This window comes from Macaca thibetana, chromosome 13 (assembly GCF_024542745.1).
Source record: "Macaca thibetana thibetana isolate TM-01 chromosome 13, ASM2454274v1, whole genome shotgun sequence".
NCBI classification, from domain to species: Eukaryota; Metazoa; Chordata; class Mammalia; order Primates; family Cercopithecidae; genus Macaca; species Macaca thibetana.
In genome coordinates, this window is record NC_065590.1 from 91,903,465 (window position 1) to 91,930,659 (window position 27,195).

The 27,195-nt window shown below is 41.2% G+C and overlaps 1 protein-coding gene across 3 annotated transcripts in view; it reads left to right on the top strand.

The window, feature by feature from the left end:
- The window catches only part of NBAS (NBAS subunit of NRZ tethering complex), a 394,766-nt gene that overhangs the window by 248,630 nt on the left and 118,941 nt on the right, over positions 1 to 27,195 (top strand). For all 3 annotated transcript variants that reach the window (XM_050754036.1, XM_050754037.1, XM_050754038.1), the window contains 2 exons: positions 11,180 to 11,256; positions 11,638 to 11,775. In XM_050754036.1, the coding sequence (XP_050609993.1) occupies positions 11,180 to 11,256; positions 11,638 to 11,775 (215 nt within the window). The remainder of the gene's footprint in view (positions 1 to 11,179; positions 11,257 to 11,637; positions 11,776 to 27,195) is intronic.

Here is a 27,195-nt window from a genome sequence, read left to right on the forward strand (position 1 = left end):
TGATGGGGTTCCCTTTGTGGGTAACCTAACCTTTTGCTCTGTCTGCCCTTAACATTTTTTCCGTTATTTCAACCTTGGTGAAACTGACAATTATTTGTCTTGGGGGGTTGCTTTTCTTGAGGAGTATCTTTGTGGTGTTCTCTGTATTTCCTGAATTTGAATGTTGGCCTGCCTTGCTAGGTTGGGGAAGTTCTCCTGGATAATATCCTGAAGAGTGTTTTCCAATTTGGTTCCATTCTCCCCATCACTTTCAGGTACACCAATCAAACTTAGATTTGGTCTTTTCACATAGTCCCATATTTCTTGGAGGCTTTGTTTGTTTCTTTTTACTCTTTTTTCTAACCTGATCTTCTTGCTTTATTTCATTAATTTGATCTTCAATCACTGATAGTCTTCCACTTGTTCGAATTGGCTACTGAAGCTTGTGTATGCATGATGAAGTTCTTGTGCCATGGTTTTCAGCTCCATCAGGTCATTTAAGGTCTTCTCTACACTGTTTATTCTAGTTAGACATTTGTCTAACCTTTTTTCAAGGTTTTTAGCTTCCTTGCGATGGGTTAGAACATGCTCCTTTAGTTCGGAGAAGTTTGTTATTACTAACCTTGTGAAGCCTACTTCTGTCCACTTGTCAGAGTCATTCTCCATCCAGCTTTGTTCCATTGCTGGCAAGGAGCTGCGTTCCTTTGGAGTAGCAGCAGTGCTCTGGTTTTTAGAATGTTCAGCTTTTCTGCTCTGGTTTCTCCCCATCTTTGTGGTTTTATCTACCTTTGGTCTTTGATGTTGGTGACCTACAGATGGGGTTTTGGTGTGGATGTCCTTTTTGTTGATGTTCATGCTATTCCTTTCTGTTTGTTAATTTTCCTTCTAAGAGTCCGGTCCCTCAGCTGCAGGTCTGTTGGAGTTTTCTGAAGGTCCACTCCAGACCCTGTTTGCCTGGATGTCACCAACAGAGGCTGCAGAACAGCAAATAATGCAGAACAGCAAATATTACTGCCAGATCCTTCGTCTGGAAGCTTCATCCCAGAGGGGCATCTGCCTGTATGAAGTGTCTGTTGGCCCCTACTGGGAGGTGTCTCCTAGTTAGGCTACACGGGGTCAGGGACCCACTTGAGGAGGCAGTCTGTCCATTCTCAGAGCTCAAACAGTGTGCTGGGAAAACCACTGCTTTCTTCAAAGCTGTCAGACAGGGATATTAAAGTCTGTAGAAGTTGTCTGCTGCCTTTTGTTCAGCTATGCTCTGCCCACAGAGGTGGAGTCTGTAGAGGCAGTAGTCCTTGCTGAGCTGTGGTGGGCTCCTCCCAGTTCGAGCTTCTGGGCCACTTTATTTACCTCCTCAAGCCTCAACAATGGTGGACGCCCCTCCCTCAGCCAGGCTGCCACCTGGCATTTCACTCGCAGACTGCTGTGCTAGCAGTGAGCAAGGGTCCATGGGCATGGGACCTGCCGCACCAGGGAGGTGGGAGAATGTCCTTGTCTGCCGGTTGCTGTGACTTTGGGAAAAGCGCAGTATTTTTGGCGGGAGTGTCCCGTTTTTTTTTCAGGTACAATCTGTCATGGCTTCCCTTGGCTAAGAAAGGGAAATCCCATCACCCCTGCACTTCCCGGGTGAGGCGACGCCCCGCCCTGCTTCATCCCACCCTCCATGGGCTGCACCCACTGTCCAACCAGTCCCAGTGAGATGAACCAGGTACCTCAGTTGGAAATGCAGCAATCACCTGTCTTCTGCGTCGATCATGCTGGGAGCTGCAGAGCAGAGCTGTTCCTATCCGGCCATCTTGGAATGGAGAGTTAAGCATAGAGTTCATCTGATTTTGGCCACATAACTTGCTTAGACAATGCGTTATATTCAAGGTTTGAGAACTGACATTACAAATTAAATTCATGCACACTGCTGAATGTAGAGCAGGTTTTATTTATTTATTTATTTATTTAATGTTTAATGGCAAAGTCCCTGTAATTCAGTCTCTAGCCAATATTACATGTTGTGCATCCCAGCAAAACTTACTTACCATCTTCTCTAAATATTTTGTCAAATATTGCTTCATATGGTTTGTGGAGTCCAAGGCTAAGAAGCTTCCAATATGGGTTTTGATTTCCACTTCATTAGAATCTCTGAGTCTGGTTGAGGGCTGCTGAGACAGTTTTAGTGCCCAGGGGTAGAGTGGAGACTCATGTTCTCCACTGTCCCCATCAGTTCCCTACAATTCATGTTAGTTAGGAGAGCCCTGGGCTAGGCACTTGGGTTATAGAGATTAATGCCTGGAATTATTTGTGTGGGAGAAAAAAATTCATGAGATAACTTCAACAACAATTGTGTCAGGGATTCGAGAAGAGAGATTCCTTTGCTTTCCATCTCAAGTCATATGGAGAGCGGTATACTTGATGCTTGAGATTCTTCCAGTCTTGAAGCAGCTGGGAGGCCATGGGTTTAGTGTGGCCAGAAACTCAGCTGGCTGAGTGCAGTGCTGGAGACCAGGCATATGTAACTTGTCCAGAAGCGTCTTCTAGGAAACCCCCTTTGGGGAATAAGTAACGGACAGGGAGCTTAAGCATTTGACACGGTTTTCAGGGAGGATTTCTTTCTCTTTTCTTCCCCAGCATTTTTGTTGACAAAATTTAAAATTCACAGTAAAGTTGAAATAATTCTACAGTGAACTCTCATTCACTCCTGTTCATTCTCCGTTCACTCCCGTACACTCCCATGTACCCTCTAATTAATATTGCCACATTTACCGTACCTATATTTCTCCACCCCTCTATTCATCAACCAAACCCAACTTCTTTTTTGATGCATTTCAAAGTAAATCACAGACATCAGTAAACTTCACCTCTTGACACTACACTGCATACCTTTAACTAGAGTATTTTTTACCTTTGTATGTTTTAAAATTTACAGTGAATTACAAAAATCTTAGTTGTCTGATTGTAGAGATTCTGACAAGTGCAGCACCTGTGTAACTCTCACTCCTGTCAAGATGCAGAACCTTACTGCCACCCTAGAAAGTCTCATTCTCTTCCCAGCACACGCCCAACCCACACTTCCTACAGGGTACCCCGTGCTCTGATTTTTTCCCCACTGTAGATTAGTTTTGATTGTTCTAGAATTCATTAAATGCACTCATATAGTATTATTTTGTATAACACTTAAAGTGAAAGTTTTTGAGATTCATCTATGTTGCATCCATCAGTAGGTTTGTGTTTTTGTTTTAAAGTATTGAGTAGTAGTTCATTGTATGCATGTAAACCTGTTCATCCACACTCCTATTAAAGGATACCTGAGGTCTTTCAGCTTATGGTGGTGTTTTTTAAAAAGCTGCTGTGAACTCTCATACAAGTGTTTTTGTGGACATGTGTCTTCATTTCTCTTAGGTAAATTTTTTTTTTTTTTTTGAGACGGAGTCTCGCTGTGTTGCCCAGGCTGGAGTGCAGTGGCCGGATCTCAGCTCACTGCAAGCTCCGCCTCCCGGGTTCATGCTATTCTCCTGCCTCAGCCTCCCGAGTAGCTGGGACTACAGGTGCCCGCCACCTCGCCCGGCTTGTTTTTTGTATTTTTTAGTAGAGACGGGGTTTCACCATGTTAGCCAGGATGGTCTTGATCTCCTGACCTCGTGATCCACCCATCTCGGCCTCCCAAAGTGCTAGAATTACAGGCTTGAGCCACCACGCCCGGCCCTCTTAGGTAAATTTTAATGGTAGAATTGCTTTGTCAAATATTATGGGTTTATTTACTTTTATAAGGCACCACCAGAATCTCTTACTTTCAGCTGTTGTGGATTTTCTGGGCTGTAGTTTTTCAAGACTGCAGGTTTTCTATCTGAGTTTTGCCTGCCCAACATGTCACGGGCAATAGCTTGCCCTCAGGATTGAAGCTGTAAAGATGGGAAACTCACCATTCATTCTTTCAAATGGCAGCCATCCTCCAGTTTCTCTTTGCTTTAGGTACCTATCCAGTGACTTTTAATACTTGTTTGTTGTTGTTGGTGGTGGTGGTGGTTTGTTTTGTGTTGGAGTTTCTCGTTGTTGCCCAGGCTGGAGTGCAGTGGTGTAATCTTGGCGCACTGCAGTCTCTGCCTCCCAGGTTCAAGCAATTCTCATGCCTCAGCCTCCCAAGTAGCTGGAACTACAGGTGCATGCCATCATGTCCAGATAGTGTTTTTTTTTTGTATTTTTAATAGAGATGGGGTTTTACCATCTTGGCTTGGCCAGGATGGTCTCGAACTCCTGGCTTCAAGTGATCCACCCGCCTGGGCCTCCCAAAGTGCTGGGATTATAGGAATGAGCCACCAGGAATGAGCCACCAGGCCTGGCCTTTTAATACTTGAGTTTACAGTTTTAATCTGTAGGAGGGCTGTCTGGATAATATAACCCAATCACTGAAGAATTTAAATAGAATTACTATTGTGGATTTCACTGGAGTTCACCAGGTGACATGTGGTTAAAGTCTGAGTCATAGTTTCCCAGAAAGGGTAATAGAAAGCCAGAGAACCTTTTGCTTAGGATTAATTCTGAGGAGTCAACTCATGAATGAAATCTTTAACTGGTCGAGAGAATTTTGCTCATTCTGCAGCTGGCTATGGTGGTTGAAATAGATGTGAAGAAGTCCCGAGGGAGTTAGACCTCATGGATGTTCGGGTGAGTGAGCTGTACAAGCTCAGCAGCATTTCTGGAGGAGATGCTGAAATGAGGAGATGCTCAAAGTGAGAATTTAAAAACCACATGGCAGTAGCAATGAAAATTGCAGTTGTGTGTGTTGTTCGACCTAGTAGCTCTACTTATAGGAATTTATCCTAAGAATATCTTCATTCACGTTCTTAAAATGGCGTATGTTAATTGTTTGTCATAGCGTAACATTGTCAATAGCCGGATAGGTACGGATCGAGAAAGATATTGATCTTATTTTGGATCTTCTGTTTCCTGTCTTTGCAGAGGAACTGCCTTTCTGAGTTTGGCAGATATACATAAGCTTCCAAGCCTGTGTAAAAACAAGATAATACTATCTCCTTGCAGGATTTTTGAGACACTTAGAGCTAAGTGATGTAAAACACCTATTTCATGTTTGACTCACTCAGAGCATATATTTTTTAAATTATAGTTATTTGTGTTTTAGATTAATTATATTATTTTTGTTACACAAAGCAATGGCATGAGCACAGGCAGAGAGTTTGGATAACAGACTGGTTTGGTTGACATATAGGGTGGGTTTAATGGCAAATTAAAACCACAAATTAAGATTGGCCCATATTTATGGAGACTTTAAATGCTCAATAGGAAATGTTAACTTTCGTTTTTTAGGGAATGGGAAACTAAGGAAGATTCTTTCTCTAAGCTAGAGAATGACACAAATTACTCAGTGCTTGAGTAAAATTAATATGAAACTGCTATTTTAAGAAAGTGCTGGAAGGAGAAAGACTGATGGCATCAAGTAGAACAGCATTGGGGGGCTGTTGAAAGGGTCTAATTTTTCAACAATTAAAGCCTAGAGTTTGTGGCGGTGAAAATAGAAAGTATGTGTGAAAGAGTTCTTTCGAAATGATTCAGTTGGATTTGATGAGGAACCAAGTGCTGGCAGCAGAGGAGAGGATGAAGTCCAAGATGACTCTGTGGTGTTAAGTTGGGTTTATTGGGAAAATAAGGTATTATTTTAGAAATATGAAAGATATTAGGTAAAGAACTATTAATTTGAGGTAGCATTTGAGTGGCAGTGTCCAACAAGGAGTTGATAAGGCCAGTCTTGTGAGATGGTTCAAACCTGAATAGTGGGAAAATAGACCAGGGTACCAGTTGAATTTAAGAATAGAATTGAGACTGGGCATGGTAGCTCATGCCCGTAATCTCAGCATTTTGAGAATTTGAGGCAGGAGGATCACTTGAGGCCATCAGTTGAAGACCAGCTTCGGCAACATGAACATTTTTTTTGTCTCTACAAAAAAATTTTAAAGAAATAGTCTGGTGTGGTGGCACATATCTGTCGTTCTAGCTACATGGGAGGCTGAGGCAGGAGGTTCACTTGAGCCCAGATTTTGAGGCTTTAGTGAGCCAAGATTGTCCCATTCCACTGCAGCCTGGGCAATAGACTGAGACCCCATCTTTTTAAAAAGGAAAGAAAAAAAAGAATGTAGTGGAATTCTCTAGTTGGGGATGTAAGGTGGGATTAAGAGACAGTGTTGAACTGACCTAACTGATTACTCACATTGAACAATCAAGGATGAAGATCTGGTGACACACATAGAGGAGGATCATCTGAGGAAGAGGTACAAGAGAACTCAGTGTCTTTGAAGCCAAAGGCAGGCCTATCTGGGAGTGCCTAGTGCTTCAGTGAGATTTAAGAGAGAAAAGACCTTGGGTTTGGTGACCTTTGGAGATCGTATTAGGATCTCCAAAGGGACCAGGGATGGAGGTACTTGAGGAAAAAGTGAGTGTCAAGGTAATGGGTGCAGTGGGGCAGACCACTCATTGGTAAGGTTAGCAGTGAAAAGAAAGGGGACTGTGGAGGTTGTCAGAGTGGAGAGTTATCAAGGGGAGAATTCTTTTCTAACACTGTGATGATTTGTTTGTGTGTTGGCACTAGGCAAAGAAAAAAGTTACTGTGACTCTAAATCCTCTCTTGTAAGTTGAGGAAAACATCTAACTTCCTCCATAGAGAGGTTGTGAGGGGGACTAATTCAAACAATTGCTGAGTGCTCATTGAGAAGCAGCTAAGCCACAGGAAATGAGATAACAGATGTGTATCAGCTCATCAGGTGTGACTATATAAGTCTAGTCTTGCTTCTTGGTGAAATTAGTCTTTATGCTTAAATGCAATCATTAATTCATTAATAATTATGATTTATATAAAATGGAAATAACTCTGTTACACTGTGGTTGTTATTGGAAGAACCTTTTATCAATCATTTTTAGGGGGAAATGAAAACATGTTATAACTGAAGAAAAGAATTTGTTTACTCAAGCCTGTGATTTATAGAAGGATGGAGGGAACCTACTGGGTATTTTCTGTGTGCTAGAGTGATGCTCTGCACTTTGCATACTTTACTTCACTTAATCCTCATTTACACTGGAAGCAAATATGCTTCAGACCCCAAATGCAAAATACTCTGAAAACCAGAAAGATTTTTATAATTTGTTTGGCATCAAAACCTGAACTAAACTGACATGAGGCTACTTTATAGTCTGCTTATCTCACTTAATATAAGTATTCAAATGTTTTGCAGAAGAGATATTAATGTCTTTGATTATTGGGTGTTCCCACACCATACTTAGGGTGTCATGTAATACATGATATGTATATAGCACAACCTCCTAAAGTCCAAAACATTCTGAATTCTGGAACTCAATATTATGTAGTCAATCAGTTGACCTAAGCTTTGATCCCAGGACTTTCTGATTCTGACAGTGGTTTCCTTCCTGCTGTATCATTCGGTTTGATTTTGTAGGCAAGAGATTCATTATATATTTATAGATTTTGTTGTAGTTGTTGTTCTAAAACATGCCTGGGATTTTGGTTTTATTTGGGTATTGGTCAGACACACAGACATAGAAACGATTGTCACGAAGGAAGAAGTTTATATTCACAGATCCCTAAAAATGGAAGGCAGGACACACCCAGGTGAGGAGGCATCCTGGTGGTTTAGAGGCAGAAGGAGCCAGGTGAAAGCGTGGGTGAGGGCCTGGGTTTCATGGGAAGTAATAGGCGAGGCAGGGTAGGCAAGCTTGGGCAAACTGGAGATTGAATTGTACGGATAATTTGGCTGGGCTCTGGGACGTAGGGGTGGTCTCTGATAGTTTAGTTACCTTGCTGTGGAGTGATTAAAACAGAGGATTATTGCCTCTTGGAGTAGAAAAGCCAAGATAGGGGAGGTGGTTCAAAGTATGGGCTGTGATTGGTTTGTTTGCAATGTCAGATATGTGCTCACAGGCAAGTTATTTTACTCTCTAGGGATTAGCTAGACCTGGGAGGGGAAGTCTCTCCAGGATTAACAAGGCCCCCACCATGTCAAAGCAGTGTAAAAAAGACAAAAACAACAACAACAACAACAACATGATTCATAAATAGTTGTATTTATGAAGTAAAGTCTATGTCCATATTATTCACTTGGAACAAACATCTGTATTTTAGGGTGATGATTTTCACCACTTAGTAAAACTAACATTGATGACCCTTTAGACAACTTTATGAGTATGATTTTTGTCGTTACTTTGAGCTCATGAAAATTCACTGTGTATTTTCCTTTTTGCCTGCTGTAAGCCTTATATTCAATTATATATGTTCAAAAAATGTTAGTGACCATTTTGTGAGTTTGGTCTATGATATAACTATTTCAAAAATAAACCTACTGGAACTTACCTATGTAAATGAAAATTCTCTCCTTCAAAGACATTTCCTGGGGACTATGCATTTATTGCAACGATATCATCATTGCTGTTTTTTGTTGGGTTGTTTTTGTTTTGGGATTTTCCTCGAGCCTGTAGCATATTATTTGGAATATCTTCAGTGGTCACATATTTTTATCCCTTGAGGGTGCTTTGTGTTTTGGAAATGAGCAAATGGATATTAAATGAAGGGAAAGATTGAGTTGATGTTATGATAAAAAGTTAGATGTGACTGGAAGACTGTAATAGGACTTCATTTCCTAGGTGGGCCTGAGATTGGTTCCAACTACAACTCCAAGAAAGAAGGTCTCCAACCTGGAGAAACAACCACACACCTGAAATAAGGGCTCCTGAGGGCTCCTTTGAAGAGACAGTGCTAAGCTTGATGAGTGGGTTCAGATATGCTTGTTTGAAAATTGGCCTCTTTTGTATCTAAAGAAGGAAGTATCTGAAGAAAATTAAAATGGAGTGGGAAAAAACTAGGTGAGGTTGCAATTGAAGTCCACCTTTCAAATGACTATAAGAAATAAAATTAACAGAGAAGAATTATTAGTTTATAAAATAGAATTATTTTTCTCTCAAAATAAGGATCCTGAAGGACTGTTAGGCAGCTATGAAATAATAGAATATATAAGGTAGTGATAAGTCAAGTAGGCAGCCGTGTGTGTGTGTGTGTGTGTATGTGTGTGTATGTGTTTTGTGTACTTGTGTAGTATGTTATTTCTAGGATCTAAGTAAATCCTTCTCAATTAGTTTAGAATTTTCAGCAGTTTCTACATGCTTTCTCTTTCTGGTATCAACAATTTATAGCTTAACACCTTCATTCTTCATTTGTTAGTCTTCTGGGGTGTATTCACTAATTTTCCTCCTCCTCCTCCTCCTCCTCCTCCTCCTCCTCCTCCTCCTCCTTCTCCTCCTCCTCCTCCTCCTCCTCCTCCTCCTCCTCCTCCCTCTCCTCCTTCTCCTCCTTCTCCTCCTCCTTCTCCTCCTCCTCCTCCTCCTCCTCTTCTTCCTCCTCTTCCTCCCCCCTCCTCTTTTTTCTTCTTCTCCTTCTTTTTCCTCCTTCTCCTCTTACTCCTCCTGCCTCCCACCCCTCCCCTCCTCCTCCTCTTTCTTTTTCTTCTTCTTTCTTCTTTTCTCTCTTCTCTCTTCTCTCTTCTCTCTTCTCTCTTCTCCCTTCTCCTTCTCCTTCTCCTTCTCCTTCTCCTTCTCCTTCTCCTTCTCCTTCTCCTTCTCCTTCTCCTTCTCCTCCTCCTCCTCCTCCTTCTCCTTCTCCTTCTCCTTCTTCTTTCTTTCTTTTTTAGACAGGGTCTTGTTCTGTCATCCAGGCAGTGCAGTGGCATAATCATAGCTCGCTGCAGCATCAACCTCCTGGGCTCAAGTGATCCTCCCACCTCAGCCTCCTGAGTAGCTGGGACTATAGGCATATCCCACCATTGCCCAGCTATTTTTAAAAAAATTTTTTGTAGAGATGGGGTCTCACGGTGTTGTCCAGGCTGTTTTCAAACTCCTGGATTCAACCGATCTTCCCACTTTGGTCTCCTAAAGTGTTGGGATTACAGGCATGAACCCCCATGCCCAGCTGTGTTTTCTTTGATATTATAATAGGTTGTACAAAATTTGGTTTGGGCCCTTTGAATAGTATTTAAAATTATTTCTTTAGAGTCTTTTTATTCTTGAAAAGATTCTAATTCATAAGGCAGTGTCTGGTTCAAAGAAGGTTCTTGCTGATACTGAGTGGAGGAATAAATTTGGAAGTAGACCTTGAAATAAATAGCTTTTGATTACAAAATATCTCTAAAGCTGTATGATTCCTTGCAGGGGCTGAGGCTGACTGGTGGTCCATTTGGTTCATAAGGTTTGGATAACATGTAGGAAATGAATATTTGGAGAACTGATGTTCCCTTTGTAGATATACAGTGGGGAAGACACAGCAGATTTTCTTTGTGAATCACCCACAGGAAATTTTGAGTTCTAGGTCAGCCTCCGACACGTGAGCCATGTGTAGGTTCCTCCTCACCCTCCCACCGTGATTGGCATTAGTGCCAATCATGAGAGTGTGTTTTTTAAAAATAAAGAATTCATATTGTGATTACATATGACTACCTAGTATTTGCTACTGAGATCCTAAATGAATAGGATACATCCTTATTGAAACAAACTGTGTACAAACACAGACCGTATTGGCAATGCATGCTCTTATGTTAAAGCTATGACATTGGCAAGTTGTGGTTTGTATAAAAAATTATGTGAAAAATAAAAGTTTGTAATGGCTGGGATATTTTAAGATATACAAGCAAAACAAAAGACTGATTTTCTTTTTGTGGAGCATCCTGAAGAGGGGTGTTTTGGAAGGAACAAAATCATATTATCGTCATTGTAGTAATCAAAAGATTTACCCTAAATTTGCACTCCTGACACTATTTTATTGCTCTGATCTTTAGTACTCATATTATCACCCTCCGTATTAGCTAACGTTGATACACAATTTTGTAGCATGGTCTGCATCTTTAAAACCGAAAGACCCAGCTCTAGGAAACCAGCCTCTCTCATGTCTTTGCACTTAGCCTTGCAGCTGCCCTGACAGAATTTCCTCATGTATAAATAACTAACAGCATGCTTTTTCTGAATTAAGGCAAGGTTACTGTTTAACACGGTTCCATGTGATCTGTGTTTAGATGATGCTGAACAGACTTTCATAAAAGGTCTGTGCCACAAACTATTTGTTGAAATCTTATAGGGCTGAAACCATGGCACTTAATGACTATCATATGCAACCTCAGTAAAATAATGTTTCTTTTTCTGCATTCAGTTCTCTTGCAACTGGCAAGTGAAGCCTTGCCAAATGACATGACTTTGGCTCTTGCTTATCTTCTTGCCTTACCACAGGTAAGTTTGCCTTACCAATGAAGAACTTAAAAATGATAAATGAAAAATGTATACTGTGAATTTTCATCGGTAAAAATTGTTTATTGCATGTCATTTCCTCCTCTTAGTTCTTAGGTAATAAAGGATCCTGGTCAGTATCTAGAGAGTCAATTCTATAGTTAGCTTAAATGTCGATCTTTACATCCACTTTTATTGCATAGGATCTGCTTTGTAGTGCCTTATGATTTTTAATGTAGTTATTATTAAGTTGATCTTGAACTTGAGTTGATATAATGGGAACTTTGGATGAAAAATCTGCAGGAATGACTAGAAATGTAATGATTTATAATAATCTTCTTAATTTCCTTTCAGCTGAGTTAATTCTAACATGTTCCCTCCTAGGTGTTAGATGCTAACCGGTGCTTTGAAAAGCAGTCCCCCTCTGCGTTATCTCTCCAACTGGCAGCGTATTACTATAGCCTCCAGATCTATGCCCGATTGGCCCCATGTTTCAGGGACAAGTGCCATCCTCTTTACAGAGTGAGTCTTCATGATTTCCACCTTATTAATGAGCAGAGTTAAGCCTTTTCTAAAATGCTCAAAACACGTGTTTAATTTCTGGAGGAACTGATCGCGTTTGTATCGAGAATGTAGTCCAAGTGGCAGGCAGCCCTTGGCTTTTCTGTATTCAACGAAGTTGCTTTTCCAGGCATCAGTAAGTAGAGTTTAATATTTATTGTGAATATTGATTCCTCCCTCTAACTTTTCTTTCATTTACTTAATTTTACTAAGTTCTTAGTTAGGAATGGCTAAAGTAGTAGGAAAGGCAAAATGGAGAATTGTTTGTTTAATTGACTTTCTAAAAGGAAGATGGCTGTGCCTAACTTAGGAAAGTAGGCGACATAATTCTTTGAGCAATACTGCACTTTATTTTTTTTTTAAGCCAGAGGTATGAGAGTAGTTAGTTGTACAGACAGAATGTTGAAACATATTATTCCTACTTGCCATAAGCCTCAGACAGCTTTTATGTAACTTTGTTGTTAATTTCCAAGTGAAAGCAGGTAAACATGGCCTCAAGTTACATGTGTCTTCTTTTGTAGAGACAAAAGTATTGCAGATGCCACTGGAAAATCCTTCCAAGTACTTGTATAGACAGACCAGTTTTAATTATCAGCATTGCGAAATTATCTAATTTTTGTATTGGATCATTTTAAGAGTAGATAATTAAATTGATTAGACTTTATAATCCACTGTGTGCATAAATCCAAGGTCCAGATTTTATTGAGGCAAGAGTCCTCCTTTCCCAACCCCAAACAAATTCTAATACAACTTATATTTTTCCTATTTTGCCTGATAGTAAATTACTTTATACCAAAATGAAAAGTCCCAAAGCATGTACTATTTTTGACTGGGTAAGTTAGGAGAAAATCGTTCAATTCTATCCCACCTTTCGTATCTCGCCATCACTCTTTCCAAACTCAGATAGTGCAGTCACTCTATAAGAAAGCCCGTTTAGCCAGGCGCGGTGGCTCATGCCTGTAATCCTGGCACTTTGGGAGGCTGAAGCAGGCAGATCATGAGGTCAGGAGATCGAGACCATCCTGGCTAACACGGTGAAAACCCGTCTCTACTAAAAATACAAAAAAATTAGCCAGGCGTGGTGCAGGTGCCTGTAGTCCCAGCTGCTCGGGGGGGCAGGAGAATAACATGAACCCAGGAGGCAGAGCTTGCAGTGAGCCGAGATCGTGCCACTGCGCTCCAGCCTGGGCAACAGAGTGAGACTCTGCCTCAAAAAAAAAAAAAAAAAAAAAAAAAGTCTATTTAAGATTTCCACAATTAAAACTGGCAAAGAAATAAAGCAGAATACTGAAAGATAAGAGTTAAAGTAAGGATGTGTTTGGCTTGGTTTCTGTGTTCTTATAGTTCTTCCACATTGTAGAAAGCTTATTCTATTTCCAGGTCTTATGTTTTATGTAAGGAAATAATTTCATGTGTCTGTAAAAGTTCTAGCTGCTTCAACCTTCCAAATCATATCTAAGAACTAGAATGATGTGAAAACCTTCCATTTGTGGTGATAGATAGGCTTTCATCCATCAGTGTTTATTTACAACAAGACACGTGGAAAGGCCATCCATAACAGGTGACTCTCCCCGGACACCATCACTATTGGGTGTGTATTGGTTATGGGCATAGTTTTATTCTCATGTCAGCATTTGGACAAGAAACAGGAATGCTTTATTCTTTTAACCAGCTCACCTAAGGTGTTACTTTGTTTTGGGAATAGTGGGGTTTTTTGTTGTTGTTGTTCTTTGGTAGCTACTGCTGCTTTATACAGATGCTTATTTTATATAACTGTATTATACTCTAGTAATTTTGTTTTTTTTTTTTTTTTACATCTCAGGTGTGGTTTTATGTGAAATAAGAAACATGCATTAATATGTGTTATAAATTAAGGGACTGAAGTGATTAAGTGGAAATTTGGCAAATTTGTTTTACTCTTACCTTTTCATTAGCGCTATGTGCGTACACAAGTACTAAATAATTTCCTCTAAATCTCTAAGTACGTTGAAACACAATGAAGCTTTACTTTGACCAAATGCATATGGTAAACTTGAATTTTTTCCCCCTAAAAGTCAGTTGAGTTATCAAATATATTTGACTGAGGTCTCTAAGTGGATGTCATTGAACTGGGATGCCGGTGCTGAAATTAGATCTCACTCTTCCATTCCAACTATATCATTTATATTAAGGTCCTACTGTTTGCCTACCCCATGCTGTACCTTTCCTGAATATGTAAGATTGGAAGGCCACTATATTTGTCCATTTTCATACTGCTATAAAGAACTTCCCAGGCCAGGCACAGTGGCTTATTCCTGTAATCACAGCACTTCGGGAGGCCGAGGCAGGTTGATCCCTTGAGGTCGGGAGTTCGAGACCAGTCTGGCCAACATGGTGAAACCTTGCCTCTACTAAAGATACAAAAATTAGCTGGGCATGGTGGTAGGCACCTGTAATCCCAACTACTGGGGAGGCTGAGGCAGGAGAATTGCTTGAATCTGGGAGGCGGAGGTTGCAGTGAGCCGAGATTGCGCCATTGCATTCCAGCCTGGGTGACAAGAGTGGAATTCCGTCTCAAAAAAAATAAATAAATAAAAAGAAAATAAAAAAATAAAATTCCCTCGAGACTGAGTAATTTATAAAGGAAAGAGATTTAATTGACTCACAGTTCAGCGTGGCTGGGGAGGCCTCAGGAAACTTACAATCATGGAGGAAGGTGAGGGGGAACCAGGGCACCTTCTTCACAAAATGGCAGGAAAGAGAAATGCCAAGCAAAGGGGGAAAAGCCCCTTATAAAACCATCAGATCTCATGAGAGCAGCTTGGGGTAAACCACCCTCATGATCCAGTTACCTCCACCTGGCCTCTCCCTTGACACATGGGGATTATGGGGGTTATAATTCAAGATGAAATTTGGGTGGGGACACAAAGCCTAACCATATCATTCTGCCTCTGGCCCCTCCCAAATCTCATGTCCCTTTCACATTTCAAGACCAGTCATGCCTTCCCAACAGTTCCCCAGAATCTTAATTCGTTCCAGCATTAACCCAAAAGTCAAAGTCCAAAGGCTTATCTGAGACAAGGCAAGTCCCTTCTGTCTATGAGCCTGTAAAATCAAAAGCAAGTTAGTTACTTCCTAGAAGTAACTATGCTCTGCTTCCCTTTTAAACATGAGTTCCGATTCCAAACCATCTCTTTTTGTGATTGCATAAAACTGATTGCTTTTAAGAGCATCCAAGTCACCTTTTGAATGATTTGCTTCTTAGAAATTTCTTCCACCAGATACCCTAAATCATCTCTCTCAAGCAAAGTTCTACAGGTCTCTAGGGCAGGGGCAAAATGCCACCAGTCTCTTTGCTAAAGAATAGCAAGAGTCACCTTTGTCCCCAGCAAGTTCCTAATCTCCATCTGAGACTACCTCAACCTGGACTTCATTGTCCATATCGCTGTCAGCATTTTGGTCAACATCATTCAACAAGTCTCTAGGAACTTCTAAACCCTTCCACATCTTTCAGTCTTCTTCTGAGCCCTCCAAACTGTTCCAACCTCTGCCTGTTGCCTAGTCCAAAGTTGCTTTCACATTTCGGGTATCTTTATAGCAGCATTCTGCTTTCTGCAGTATTAATTTACTGTTTTAGTCTGTTTTTATACTGCTGTAAAGAACTAACTGAGACTGGAAAGAGTTTTAATTGACTCACAGTTCAGCATGGCTAGGGAGGCCTCAGGAAACTTTCAGTCATGACAGAAGGCAAAAGGGAAGCAAGGCACTTTCTTCACAAGGCGGCAGGAAGGAGAAGTGCTGAACAAAGCAGAAAAATCCCCTTTATAAAACAATCAGATCTTGTGAGAACTCACTCATTACCACGAGAATGGCGTGGGGGAAACCGCCCTCATGATTCAATTATCTCCACCTGCTCTTTCCTTTGACACATTGGGATTATGGGGATTATAATTCAAGATGAGAGTTGGGTGGGGACACAAACCTAACTGTATCAGCCACTCCATCAGTCGGCTGTCAGTCATTAAGCATCCCTCATGTGCCACACCTGCTGCTGAGCCTTGGGGTTGGAAGATGACTATGGCATAGTGCCGGACCTCAAGACCTTGGCGCTTGCTCTAAATCTGTATGAGACAGTTAAGTAAATGTGGATTAGATTGGCAGCAAACTAGAGAACTGAAGATGGATGTGGGATAGACAACAAGTTACAGCTTTTAAGAAAGCTGAAAAACTGGCTTCACAGCCACATTTTGGGCTATAATCTTTAGTTTCTTTCATTAAAGTAGTTCTCTTGGAGGAAAGTTGTAGTACATTATATTTTTCTTGTTTTCCCTGATAGTAAATTACTTTATACCAAAATAAAAAGAAAAGTCCTAATGTATGTATTGTTTGTGACACAGATGAGTCAGGAGAAGACCGTTTCATTCCATCCCACCTTTCGTATCCGGCCACCACTCTTTCTAAATCCACATACTACAGTCACTCTGCAGGAAACAACTAAAGCTTGCCAAGAAATAAAGCAAAATACCGAAGGATAAGGGTTCAAAGTGAAGGTGTGTTTATCTTGGTTTCTGCTTCTGTGTTCCTACAGTTCTTTCCACTTGGTGGAAAGTGTTTTATTTCCAGGTCTTATATGTTGTGTACCTTTTATCAATTCAGCGTTAGAGTACCTACTTTAAAGGACATAGAGCTTGGCATTGTAGTATAAAGAATACATCTGGGTTTTTATTCCTTTCTACCTCTTACCCCAATTTCTGTTTCTTCCATCCAGCTGCTATCAACCCACCATCTCTACCCATTAACTCTCTTTCTTATTTCTATCACCATTTTTCTATTGTACTAGTCAGGGTTCTCTAGAGCGGCAGAAGGAATAGGATATAGCTATGTATGAAGGAGAGTTTATTAAGCAGTATTGACTCACACCACCCACAATGATGAATTCCCACAATAGGCAGTCTGCAAGCTGAGGAGCAAGGAAGCCAGTCCGAGTCCCAAAACCTTGAAAGAAGGCAATCCGACAGTACAGTCTTCAGTCTGCGGCTGAAAGCCCAAGAACCACTAACAAACCAGTGATGTAAGTCCAAGAGTCCAAAAGCTGAAGACCTGGGAGCCTCATGTTCAAGGGCAGGAAGCATCCAGCACAGGACAAAGATGAAGGCTGGATGACTTGGCCAGTTGGCTTCTTCCACCTTCTTGTGCCTGCTTTATTCTAGGCACACTGGCAGCTGATTAGACAGTGCTCACCCACACTGAGGGTGGGTCTGCCTCTCCCAGGCCACTGATTCAAATGTTCATCTCCTTTGGCAACACCCTCACAGACACAATCAGCAACAATACTTTGCATTCCTCAATCCAATCAAGTTGACACTTGATATTAACCTTCACGTCTATCAAATTGTCTTTTCCTTTGAAAGTGTTCCTTGGAGCTCTCCTGCCCTCATGCTAGCTCTTGGCCTCTAATTCCTGGTTGTCACACTACCCACCCACCCTGTGGCGTAGTTCCAGCCACCCACCACCATTCCCTTTCTGGGTGCAACAACATAGGGTAGCCGCTGTTCAGAGTCATTGCTTGAGGAAGCAGCATTAATCCTGTGGGAACAGAAGCCAGTAAAGTCCAGGGGGCCCAGTGATGATGCCTGAACACCTGATTTCTAACCTTCCAGCTGGTCCAGACAGAAAGAGGTGCCCTCTGGTAGCCTGAGAGAGCCCATGGGCATGAGTCAGCTAGTTCTCCAGGGGCTTCTTGGCAGTCTCTGGAAAGCATCCGATTGTTGGTCTAAAAGGAAAAAAGAAGAATTAGAGAGAATCCAGGATGTTTTTCCCATCAAGATGCAAAGGTTTCTGAATGTCTTCCAGACAGATGTGTCACCAGTGAGTGGGTTTCCATTTGTTTCCATCTCTCCACCTCATGTCCTCACCTTAATTCAGTCTTCCATAGTTCTTCACCTAAACGTCCTGCGACAGCCTCATGGACATCACCTTGTCTTCATGTTTTTACTTTTATATTTTCCTCTGAACAACTGCGTGAGTAGTCATTCTAAAATGGAGGTGTAGACATGCTTGTCTCCACCCAAAATCCTTCAGGATCTCCCATTGCCCCAGCATGTTCTGCACATCCCACGATCGGCCTCTGTTTTTCCAACTTCATCCTTCTGTGCTGCAGCCATACCAAAAACTCTGCCTTCAATGCTTTTTGCCACCATTTCTTTGCTTAGCTACTTGGTTTGGGTGTCACCTCACTCAGGAACCTTTCTCCAATCCTCCAAGCTGCGTTGGGTCCTCCCCCGTGTGCTTTTGTATTCCCCTGTACTTACCACTGTCAGAGCACATGCATTCTATTGTCTTGAACGTAAATACTTTTCATCTTACTGGAAGAAGGTGGGATAAGCTGCCTTGCTGAGCCTTCTGGCTTTCATCTTTCTCCTGTGCTGGATGTGTTCTGTTCTTGGACATCAGATCTGGCGCTGTCTCCGGGAATTGAATTGGAGGACACCCAGTTCCTGTCTGTTCCCAAACTGATTGCTCACTTGGTGGGGAGAGACTCTCCCCCACTTCTGGTCACAGACTCTTCTGCATTGACTGTTGTGGTGTGAGAGCAGAGGAGAACCCAGTGTGGGAGTTTTGTAAACAGCTGTCTTAAAGTACCTTTCACGTTCATTCTGCTGTTTGATCCTTTGAGCAACCTCATTTTGCAGAAAAGGAATCTTCTTTATAGAAGACACAACTCAGAAGTGTGGTTACTTCCTCAGGGTTACTCTGGTAGAAAGTGATATCCTGTCATTTAAAGCCCCGGATGCCAAGCTTTACCTGCTTTTTACTTGGACAGCGGCTGCTCAAGCTTTGTTTCCAAAGAAGCAGTGTCACTGGTTTTCAGATGTGAGTGATCTTGGCGGCACACAAACCTAACGGGTAATTCCCAGCAGGATATTTTCCTGTGCCGCTCCATGTCTACCAGGTAACATCCTGCATAGGACAGATAAGACCCTCAGTGAACTGGCTGGCCCTTCCTTACCCCTCCAGCCATGTTTCCTGACACTGCTTCTTTTGAAGTTTATGTTCTGGCTGCTCAGAACTTAGATTTCTCTGAATTTAATATCCTTTATGGTGCCTCTGTGCGCATGCAGATCCAGTTCCCCATCTGAAATACTTCTTCCTTCTCCCCGCTGTGGGCAGGCAAGTCTGAGCTCAGAGGCACCTCCTCTGAAACTTACTTGGCCTCTTTCCATCTCTCTCTGTTCCTTGTGTGTGCACCCATGGAAGCAGTTCTTTTTAGGATGACAGTCGATACACATCTCTCTCCGCTCAGTGTGGCAACCTTATTTGAAGACAGGAATTCTCTTGCTCCCTGTATCCCCAGACCTAGCCCACTGTAGTTATTCAGTGACTGTTGATTGGTATGTAGATGAGTTCAGGGGTCATGTCAAGTGCTGCGTGTCACAACAGCTTGAGGTTTCAGGTTTGCAGTTGTGAGTTCTGACCCTCATGGATTTGAAGGAAACACCGGTAGACACGATAGTTGGATGTTTTAAGTATATAGGAGTTTTTCATTGACTGCCTAATGGCTCATTATTTGAGTGTTTTCAGCATCTTCCTCTGCATAAAACAGCACTGCTGAGTTCAGAATTAAATATGACAAACTCCAGATGAATCATCTTGGAAATTGAAATCAAAGTGGTTTCAATTTGTTGCCTACACATAATAACACCCAGTGAAGCTTAGCTTTCACTCAGTTGTCAGTTCAACTTGTTTCTAATTCCACAGTCTTTTCACATTTTCTCTTCCCACCTCCTGGATATGCGCTGCAGGAATGCTGGCTTAGGTAGATTACTAGCCTTGAATAAAAGTGTTGATAGAATTTGTGGGCTTATTTCCCATGCACAGCCTGTGCACCTTGAAGGGCATCACCGTCCTGAGCCAGCAGAGGCGCCCTGGAGCCCAGCAGCTCTCTCAGATGATCCATGGAGCTGCCTTCCTCACCTGCGTTTTTCCTTTTAATTTTATATACTGATGGTTAGCAAATGGTCAGTCCGAGAGAATTTTCTCTTCTAGCGTTTGTTCTAATTAACTCATTTTTACGTTTAAAAAATAATACACACGTGACCTAAAAACTCAATGTTGAAAATAGTATGTAATAAAAAGTCAGTGTTTCTCATTTGTATCCATCCAGAGATAGTTCATGGCTGTACATACTTATATAAGTATATTTTAGACAGATGTAAGTAGGCTGTGCACATTGTTCTGTACTTGATTTTTTTCCCGCATATCTTACCTTTGTAATTATTGTAAATGTATTTTGAAGTGTGATCTTTGCAGCATTCTTTTAAAAAAGTGTTCAGAAGATAAAATCGGTTAAAAATGGAAGCATGTCCTTTAGTTCTATAGACTAGGGAAGCAAACTCAGCAGGGGATGAAATTCAGAACATTATGGTAGACTATTTCTAAAATGTGTTTTTTTAAGCTACTAATTGAAAATACTAAGTAGAAAATTATCTCAAGCAAAATAACAACCCTAAAGGGGAAACACACCACCTGTTTAAAACTTTCCAAATAATATTACCAAGAAATGTAGAGACTATTAAACCAGAATGGATTTATTACCTCTTAAGTCATTGAGCATTTTGTTGTCATGAATATTTATGCATATTTTGTTTTTACAGGGATTTGACCATATTCTTTAAAGAAACCATACTTTATTCACCTCCCTGAAGAACTGTATTGCCAAGTTTCGAGGGGAAAATCAAGTAATTTAACTCTTCACAATTTCCTTTTCAAATTATGAATGGCTTTTTATGCTGTTAGTTTTTGCAGCCTGTGATATTTTGCCATATCACTTTGAATACTGAATATGGAAGATTTTGAAGCTGCCCAGAAAGCTCTTCTTAAGCTTCTTAGAGACTAAAAGCTTTCATACCCATGCATCATGTCACTGAAGTTAGATGTTGGAAAGAGGGAGAGAAGTTTGAGTTTACTAACCAGAAACCTCCGAGTGATTTTAGGTGTGAAGCTGGATGTAGAGCAACTCATGGAGACTTGTTCAGCAGTGTGGGGCAAGCGGGTGGGAAGCCAGGCGGCTTGAGTCACTTTCCAGCTGCAAGACTACAGCTCTGGATGCTTCAACTACAAATGGGGGTGTCTATAAAACAAGAAACTGTTCCCCGCGCACATCCCTGGCTTGATAGGAGGGTCAAATGAAAATCATGTGAAAATGCTTTTGAAACTTTAATGTTATGCACTCGTGGAGTGAATAAATGTATGTATGAAATGCAGTGTTGGAATGAGTAGGAGATGCTTTGGAATATCTTGGGAAAAGTAGTGATAAGCTCAGGGGAAAAATTTTTACTCAAATTTAATTTGAATATTGGAAATAATCATAACCAGTAACCAGTAAAGTTTCTTGAGGAAGACATAGAAAGTACCAGTGGCAATGATCAGAAAATAATTTGCATAGGGAGCTAGAACTTACAAATGCTCATTCATCCAGTCTCATTTAGTCTTTATGGGGATTCAGAAGAAATTGCATCAATTTTAGAAATGGAAAACTTAAAGCTCATGACGGAAGAACTGTTAATCCAGATCATTGATGCCAATTCCTGTGTTTTTCCCCCATGACTAATTTTTTCTTGGAAGCTTTTATGAGAAGTTGTCTCTTCTCATTTTTTATGAGTTATTCTCAGTATCATGCTTTATACAATAAATTGAAGTACTGAAAATGTTTTTATACACAACAAATATTTGATGAGCTATAAACTCATATACGTACAACCTGTTATCAAAAAATTAATAGAATGTCCCTAATCACCACCTTATTATTTATTTTTTGTATAGATGGGGTCTCACTATGTCACTCAGGCTGGTCCCGAACCCCTGGGCTCAAGCAGTCCTCCCACCTTGGCCTCCCAAAGTGCTGGGATTATAGGCACAAGCATCTGTGCCCAGCCTCACCACCTTATTAAGACAGAATTTTAAAAGGAAGTATATTTATACAGAAAATGTTATTGTTTAACAGAAAATGTTATTGTTGCTTATGATTGTAAAACACTCTGTTATCATTAGAGAAGAAAAAACAAGCGGCTTGAAAATGCAGCTCAGGGGCCAGGCGCGGTGGCTCAAGCCTGTAATCCCAGCACTTTGGGAGGCTGAGATGGGTGGATCACGAGGTCAGGAGATCGAGACCATCCTGGCTAACACAGTGAAACCCCGTCTCTACTAAAAAAAAAAATACAAAAAACTAGCCGGGTGAGGTGGTGGGCGCCTGTAGTCCCAGCTACTCGGGAGGCTGAGGCAGGAGAATGGCGTAAACCCGGGAGGCGGAGCTTGCAGTGAGCTGAGATCCGGCCACTGTACTCCAGCCTGGGCGACAGAGCGAGACTCCATCTCAAAAAAAAAAAAGAAAATGCAGCTCAAATAGAATATCCAGTTGAACACCTAATGGACATTTATATTTACACACACACACACACACACACAAGCACATATATATAGCATGAGAGGAGGAATGTATGTGTGGAAAAATGTCTGCCTGGAACAATACAGAATGGCATTAAATCTATCATTGAAAATCTATCATTTGTAAAAGGACTCTAATGGCAAGTGTATTAGTTCATTCTCACACTGCTATAAAGAACTATCTGAGACTCGGTAATTTATGAAGAAAAGCGGTTTAATTGACTCATAGCTCAGGCTTTACAGGAAGCATGGCTGGAAGGCCTCAGGAAACTTACAATCATGGCAGAAGGCGAAGGGGAAGCCAGCACGTCTTACCATGGTGGAGCAGGGGAGAGAGAGCAAAGGGGGAAGTGCCACACACTTTTAAACAACCAGATCTCCTGAGAACTCCATCACGAGAACAGCAAGGGGGAAAATCTGCCCCCATGATTCAATCACCTCCCACCAGGGCCTTCTTCAGCATGTGAGGATTAAAATTCGAGATGAGATTTGGGTGGGGACACAAAGCCAGGTTATAGCAACAAGTCTTACTAACATGTAGTGGGAGCTGTGTCTACATTGGTCCAATCAAGAGCCTTGTATTTTTAAGAGATGCCCCTTCCTACATACCGAATATAAAAGGATGGTTCTGATGGAGCATTATGCATGGGAGTTATAGCGCTGCTTTGTCACTTCCCAGCTTAAAGGCCTTAGATGAGTTCATTCTTTATTCATCTGTAAAACAGAGATGACAGTAAGAGATGCCTGTCCTACAGGGTTGTTAGTGCAAAATGAGACTCAGTACATGTTAATGCAAAATGAGACTTAGTACATGTTTTAGCACTAGACGTGTTCCATCCTGAAGACTGAAATGCTAGATTTTTATCCTTAAATATCTCTTGGGAAAAGTGAATAAGTTTTTTGTACAAAGAATATGAAATAAAAATGATTCACAGAGGACTAGATAATTTGTATTTAGTGAGTAGAGATTAAAGTTGCATAAACTGTGTAGAAATCTGTTGGCTATAATGTGTGGCCTGAAATTATAATTTTTTTTTTTTTTGAGATCAGGATCTCAGTCTGTCCCACAGGCTGGAGTACAGTGTTGTGATCATAACTCACTGCAACTTTAAACTCCTGAGTTCAAGTGATCCTTGTGCTTCAGCCTCCCTAGTAAGTAGGACTATAGGCATGCACCATTATGCCAGGCTAAGTTTCATTTTCTTAATTTTTTTTGTGGAGACAGGGTCTCACTATGTTGCCCAGGCTGGTCTTAAACCTCTGGCCTCAGTTGAGCCTCTAGCCTCATAGAACATCCTTCTTTCTACACCTGCAGGGATTTGCAAAAATTTATTTTTTCAATGACAGAAGTCTCGCACTGTCACCCAGGCTGGAGTGCTGTGGTGCAATCTCAGCTCACTGCAACCTCGCCTCCTGGTTTCATGTGATTCTCCCACCTCAGCCTCCTGAGTAGCTGGGACTACAGGTGAATGCCCCCATGCCCAGCTAATTTTTTTGGTACTTTTAGTAGAAACGGAGTTTCTCCATGTTGGCCAGGTTGGTCTCCCACTCCTGACCTCAAGGGATCCACCTGCCTCCACCTCCCCCTCTGCCTTCCAGATTGCTGAGATTACAGGTGTGAGCCACCGTGCCCAGCCTCTTAATGACAGAATTCTTATACATTTTTAGGATTTCAGTCTTAGAAAGCTGATCACCTGGTGATGCTCCTTTGCTTTATATCTGAAGAAACTGAGTCCCCGTGGAATCAAGAAAGGGAATCAACTGCTCCCTCCATGGAGTTTCCAGAACTCTTGGCTTATGATTGTGTGAGGCTGCTTATATTTGGATGCCTTCTCTGAACTGTTTATGTGTACCTCTTTGTCAGTCAGTAGGTTTTAATTCTTTCAGAGTAAGCTCTGTGTCTAATTTGTTTTCATAGAATAGTGGAGAAAGGAGAGCTTTAAAATACCTTTGTGTTTTTTTTTTTAGTACCCCGTAACAAACTGTGAGGAGGATGTGCTATTAACATTCTTTTACAAGTGAGGAAACAGATAGGAGGTAACTTGTTCCAGCCTGCATCTCTACTGAGTGGGGAAGCTGCAATATCAACCAGCACTACAGACTTCAAAGCCAGTCCAATCTGCTCCTGCTTTGACCATGTACCTGATATGTGCAGGAGACTCTGCTGTGTTCTGCAAATTATGATACACACATGGTCTCTGCCCTCCAGAAGTTTTAATTTAAGAGAAGGCAATGCAAAATGAATTACACAGTAGAGGTACACTTAAACTATGATTTGTGTGTGCCTTTTAGCCAATTCCAGAGTTCCTTTTATTTCTGGAGTACCTCCTTCCTGCCAGGTCTTGGTTTGTACATTTTATATATATTGTCTCTTAGGCTTCTCACAACCATGAACGCTGCATATTATCACTGCTATTTTATAGATGAGACAGTGAAGTTCATAGTTAAGTGATTTGTACAAGGTCATTCAGCTAGTAAGCTCTGTGTGTCTGTGCTTATTTCACCGTACCATGTCATTTTATTCCTTGGCAAAAGGAGACAATACTGTCTTTTGGTCACATATGAAGGTTGTATGTGGGGACTCAAAACTTTCTGCAGGTTACGTAAGAGCCTGTGGAAATGTTTGTAGCGATAACCGTGCTCATTCTTGCTATGCACTAATATTTTGGAGCTTTTCTCTTCACCTGGCCTTGGGATTTGTTTCATGGACTATATTAGAATACAAAGAGAATAGAAACCAGCAGGATTCTGCCATTGAGGCTAATGAGAAGTGTAGGCCGCTCTCCTAGTACATGTATTAAATCTTGGAGATACCAGAAAATAAAAAGTCAAAAATGAATGTGGAACAAAACTATGAGAAACCGTTGCAAGAACTAAGGGAGTTGGTTCTAAGAGTAGGGGATAGAAACAATAAATAGCCTGGTAGAGAGAGGGGTGTGGAGTTATATGGAGAGATAGGTTAGATGGTTATAGCCTTTCCTTCAAGGTGTATTCAGCAAGTTCAGGCGGAAAACTTTAGTCTGAAAGCACCAGGTGAGAATATACATGAAGAAAAGCCTTCTTCATTGTTTTGCTGAACATAGATTTGGTTGTGGGGTATAAATCTGGGGCACTAGGAACTCCTTCGAGGAACAACAAAAAGAGCTCTCCTGCCACCCTAAAACCATGATCATTGGATATTTGGTCTTGCTCTCTCTACAACTGGGAATGAAAGTGCAAATCAGATGAGGCATAAGAGCAGCAGGCCACGGCAGTGCACACCAGAGTGCCAAGCAGGTGAAGATGGGCCAGCTGGCCCATGAGCAGCATCCCTGCATCAGAGAACTGCAGAGGTGGAGGTTCAGGGTGGTGCCCTGAGGGGTTTGGCCAACAGATAGAAAGGGGATTTAAATGTCAGCCATAGATGCACTAAGAGCTGGGTCACGGCATCCCCTTTGCCTAAATCTGTTGCCAGGAATACTGTTTATATGCAGCTGGTTCCCAAATCACTCCCTAATTGCAGTTAGATTTGGCTTATACACTTCATTTTTCCTTCAAGCCTTAGCCATATAGATGTTAGCACATTTTCTACCTTTTACTGGAATTTGTCTCCCTGTTTTTTGCTGCCCTTATTATTACTGGTATGGTACCTGAGTATTTAACCTAGACATTAACTATTTGAAGAAAACTTTGATAACACCTGCCCATTCCTGTGTATTCCCAGAGCACCCTAGGCTTAATTGTATCACACCATTTTACAGTTGTTTGCATGACTCTCTGTCCTGATAGATTGTATTCCTGTAGGGAAGAGCCATGTCCTCAGTGAATGACTTGTTACTTAACAGGTGCACAGGAAATATTTATTGAATGAATGAAAGATGGCCTTGTAGCTTACTGTGGAATAGTTTGTATTCAAACCCAGTTCTTTTAACTTGAAACACATATTTGTGGTTTTGAGAGTAGGACTCAGTGTATGCATACAGGTAGAGAAAAAAATTAAATATAATAAGATTGACTTTTACTCAAATCCGTGTGCCAGAATCTAAGAAGATTTCTTTAATTGTTTTTTATCGGCACTCCCAGATTGTTCCTTAATAGGATCAAGAGAAAGAATGTCAGGCTAGGTTTGGTAATCTAGACATTGACAAATCTCCTATGCAGCTCAGAATAATGGCTTACACACTGGAAATGCTGACAGCTTACTATAATTTGCTGTGTGTTTCTGAGAACCAAAGGTAGATTCTTGTTTTTTTCCTCTAATTTGCTTATATTAAATATGTGGCATGTCTTCCCAGGAATTTGGATTGATCGAGTTAGTGCTGTTCAAGTATTAAGCTCCCTGTTAAGTAATTCCAAAATCATGGCTCAGCTCTGTAACTTCATTAACACCCAGACCAACTTTAATACAAATAAATGTGGCCAGTTAATCACTTACTCTCCTTTCCTGTCAGCTGTTGGATTCTAGGTTGTGTTCTATTTGAATGAATTTCTTGTTATTAGAGAAGCTGCTAGGAATCATAGAATAATATCCCATTGAGCCCCAAATTAGAAGAGTAAAAATTGGTTGGAAGCCTTTTTTTATGCAACTTGCACTGTTTATGATTTCAGGAACAGGGTGGAGGTTTTTTCCCGAACTTATCCCTGGAGAAAATACTTTTCTCCTCAGCGGTCTAGCCATTTATAGTGAGGTTATTGAACTGCAACTTTGTTATTGAGAACACTTACTGTAGTCTATAGCAAATTTATCCAGAGGCAATGGCGATGAAAATTACTTCCAGAGTGAGTTACTGTGAGTGATCAGATGGTTGGGAGACAAATCTGATGGAGGTTTATAGTAGTTGAAAGAGCAAGAATATATTGTTTTTTAAGTGTTTGGAGGTTTTAAGATTGAAGAACAGAGCAAGAGTTCAATAAGCTGTTTTTAGGCCTAGTTCTGTTCCTGTCTTTGTGGTCTGCTACGTGGGTAAAGTGCCACTTCTG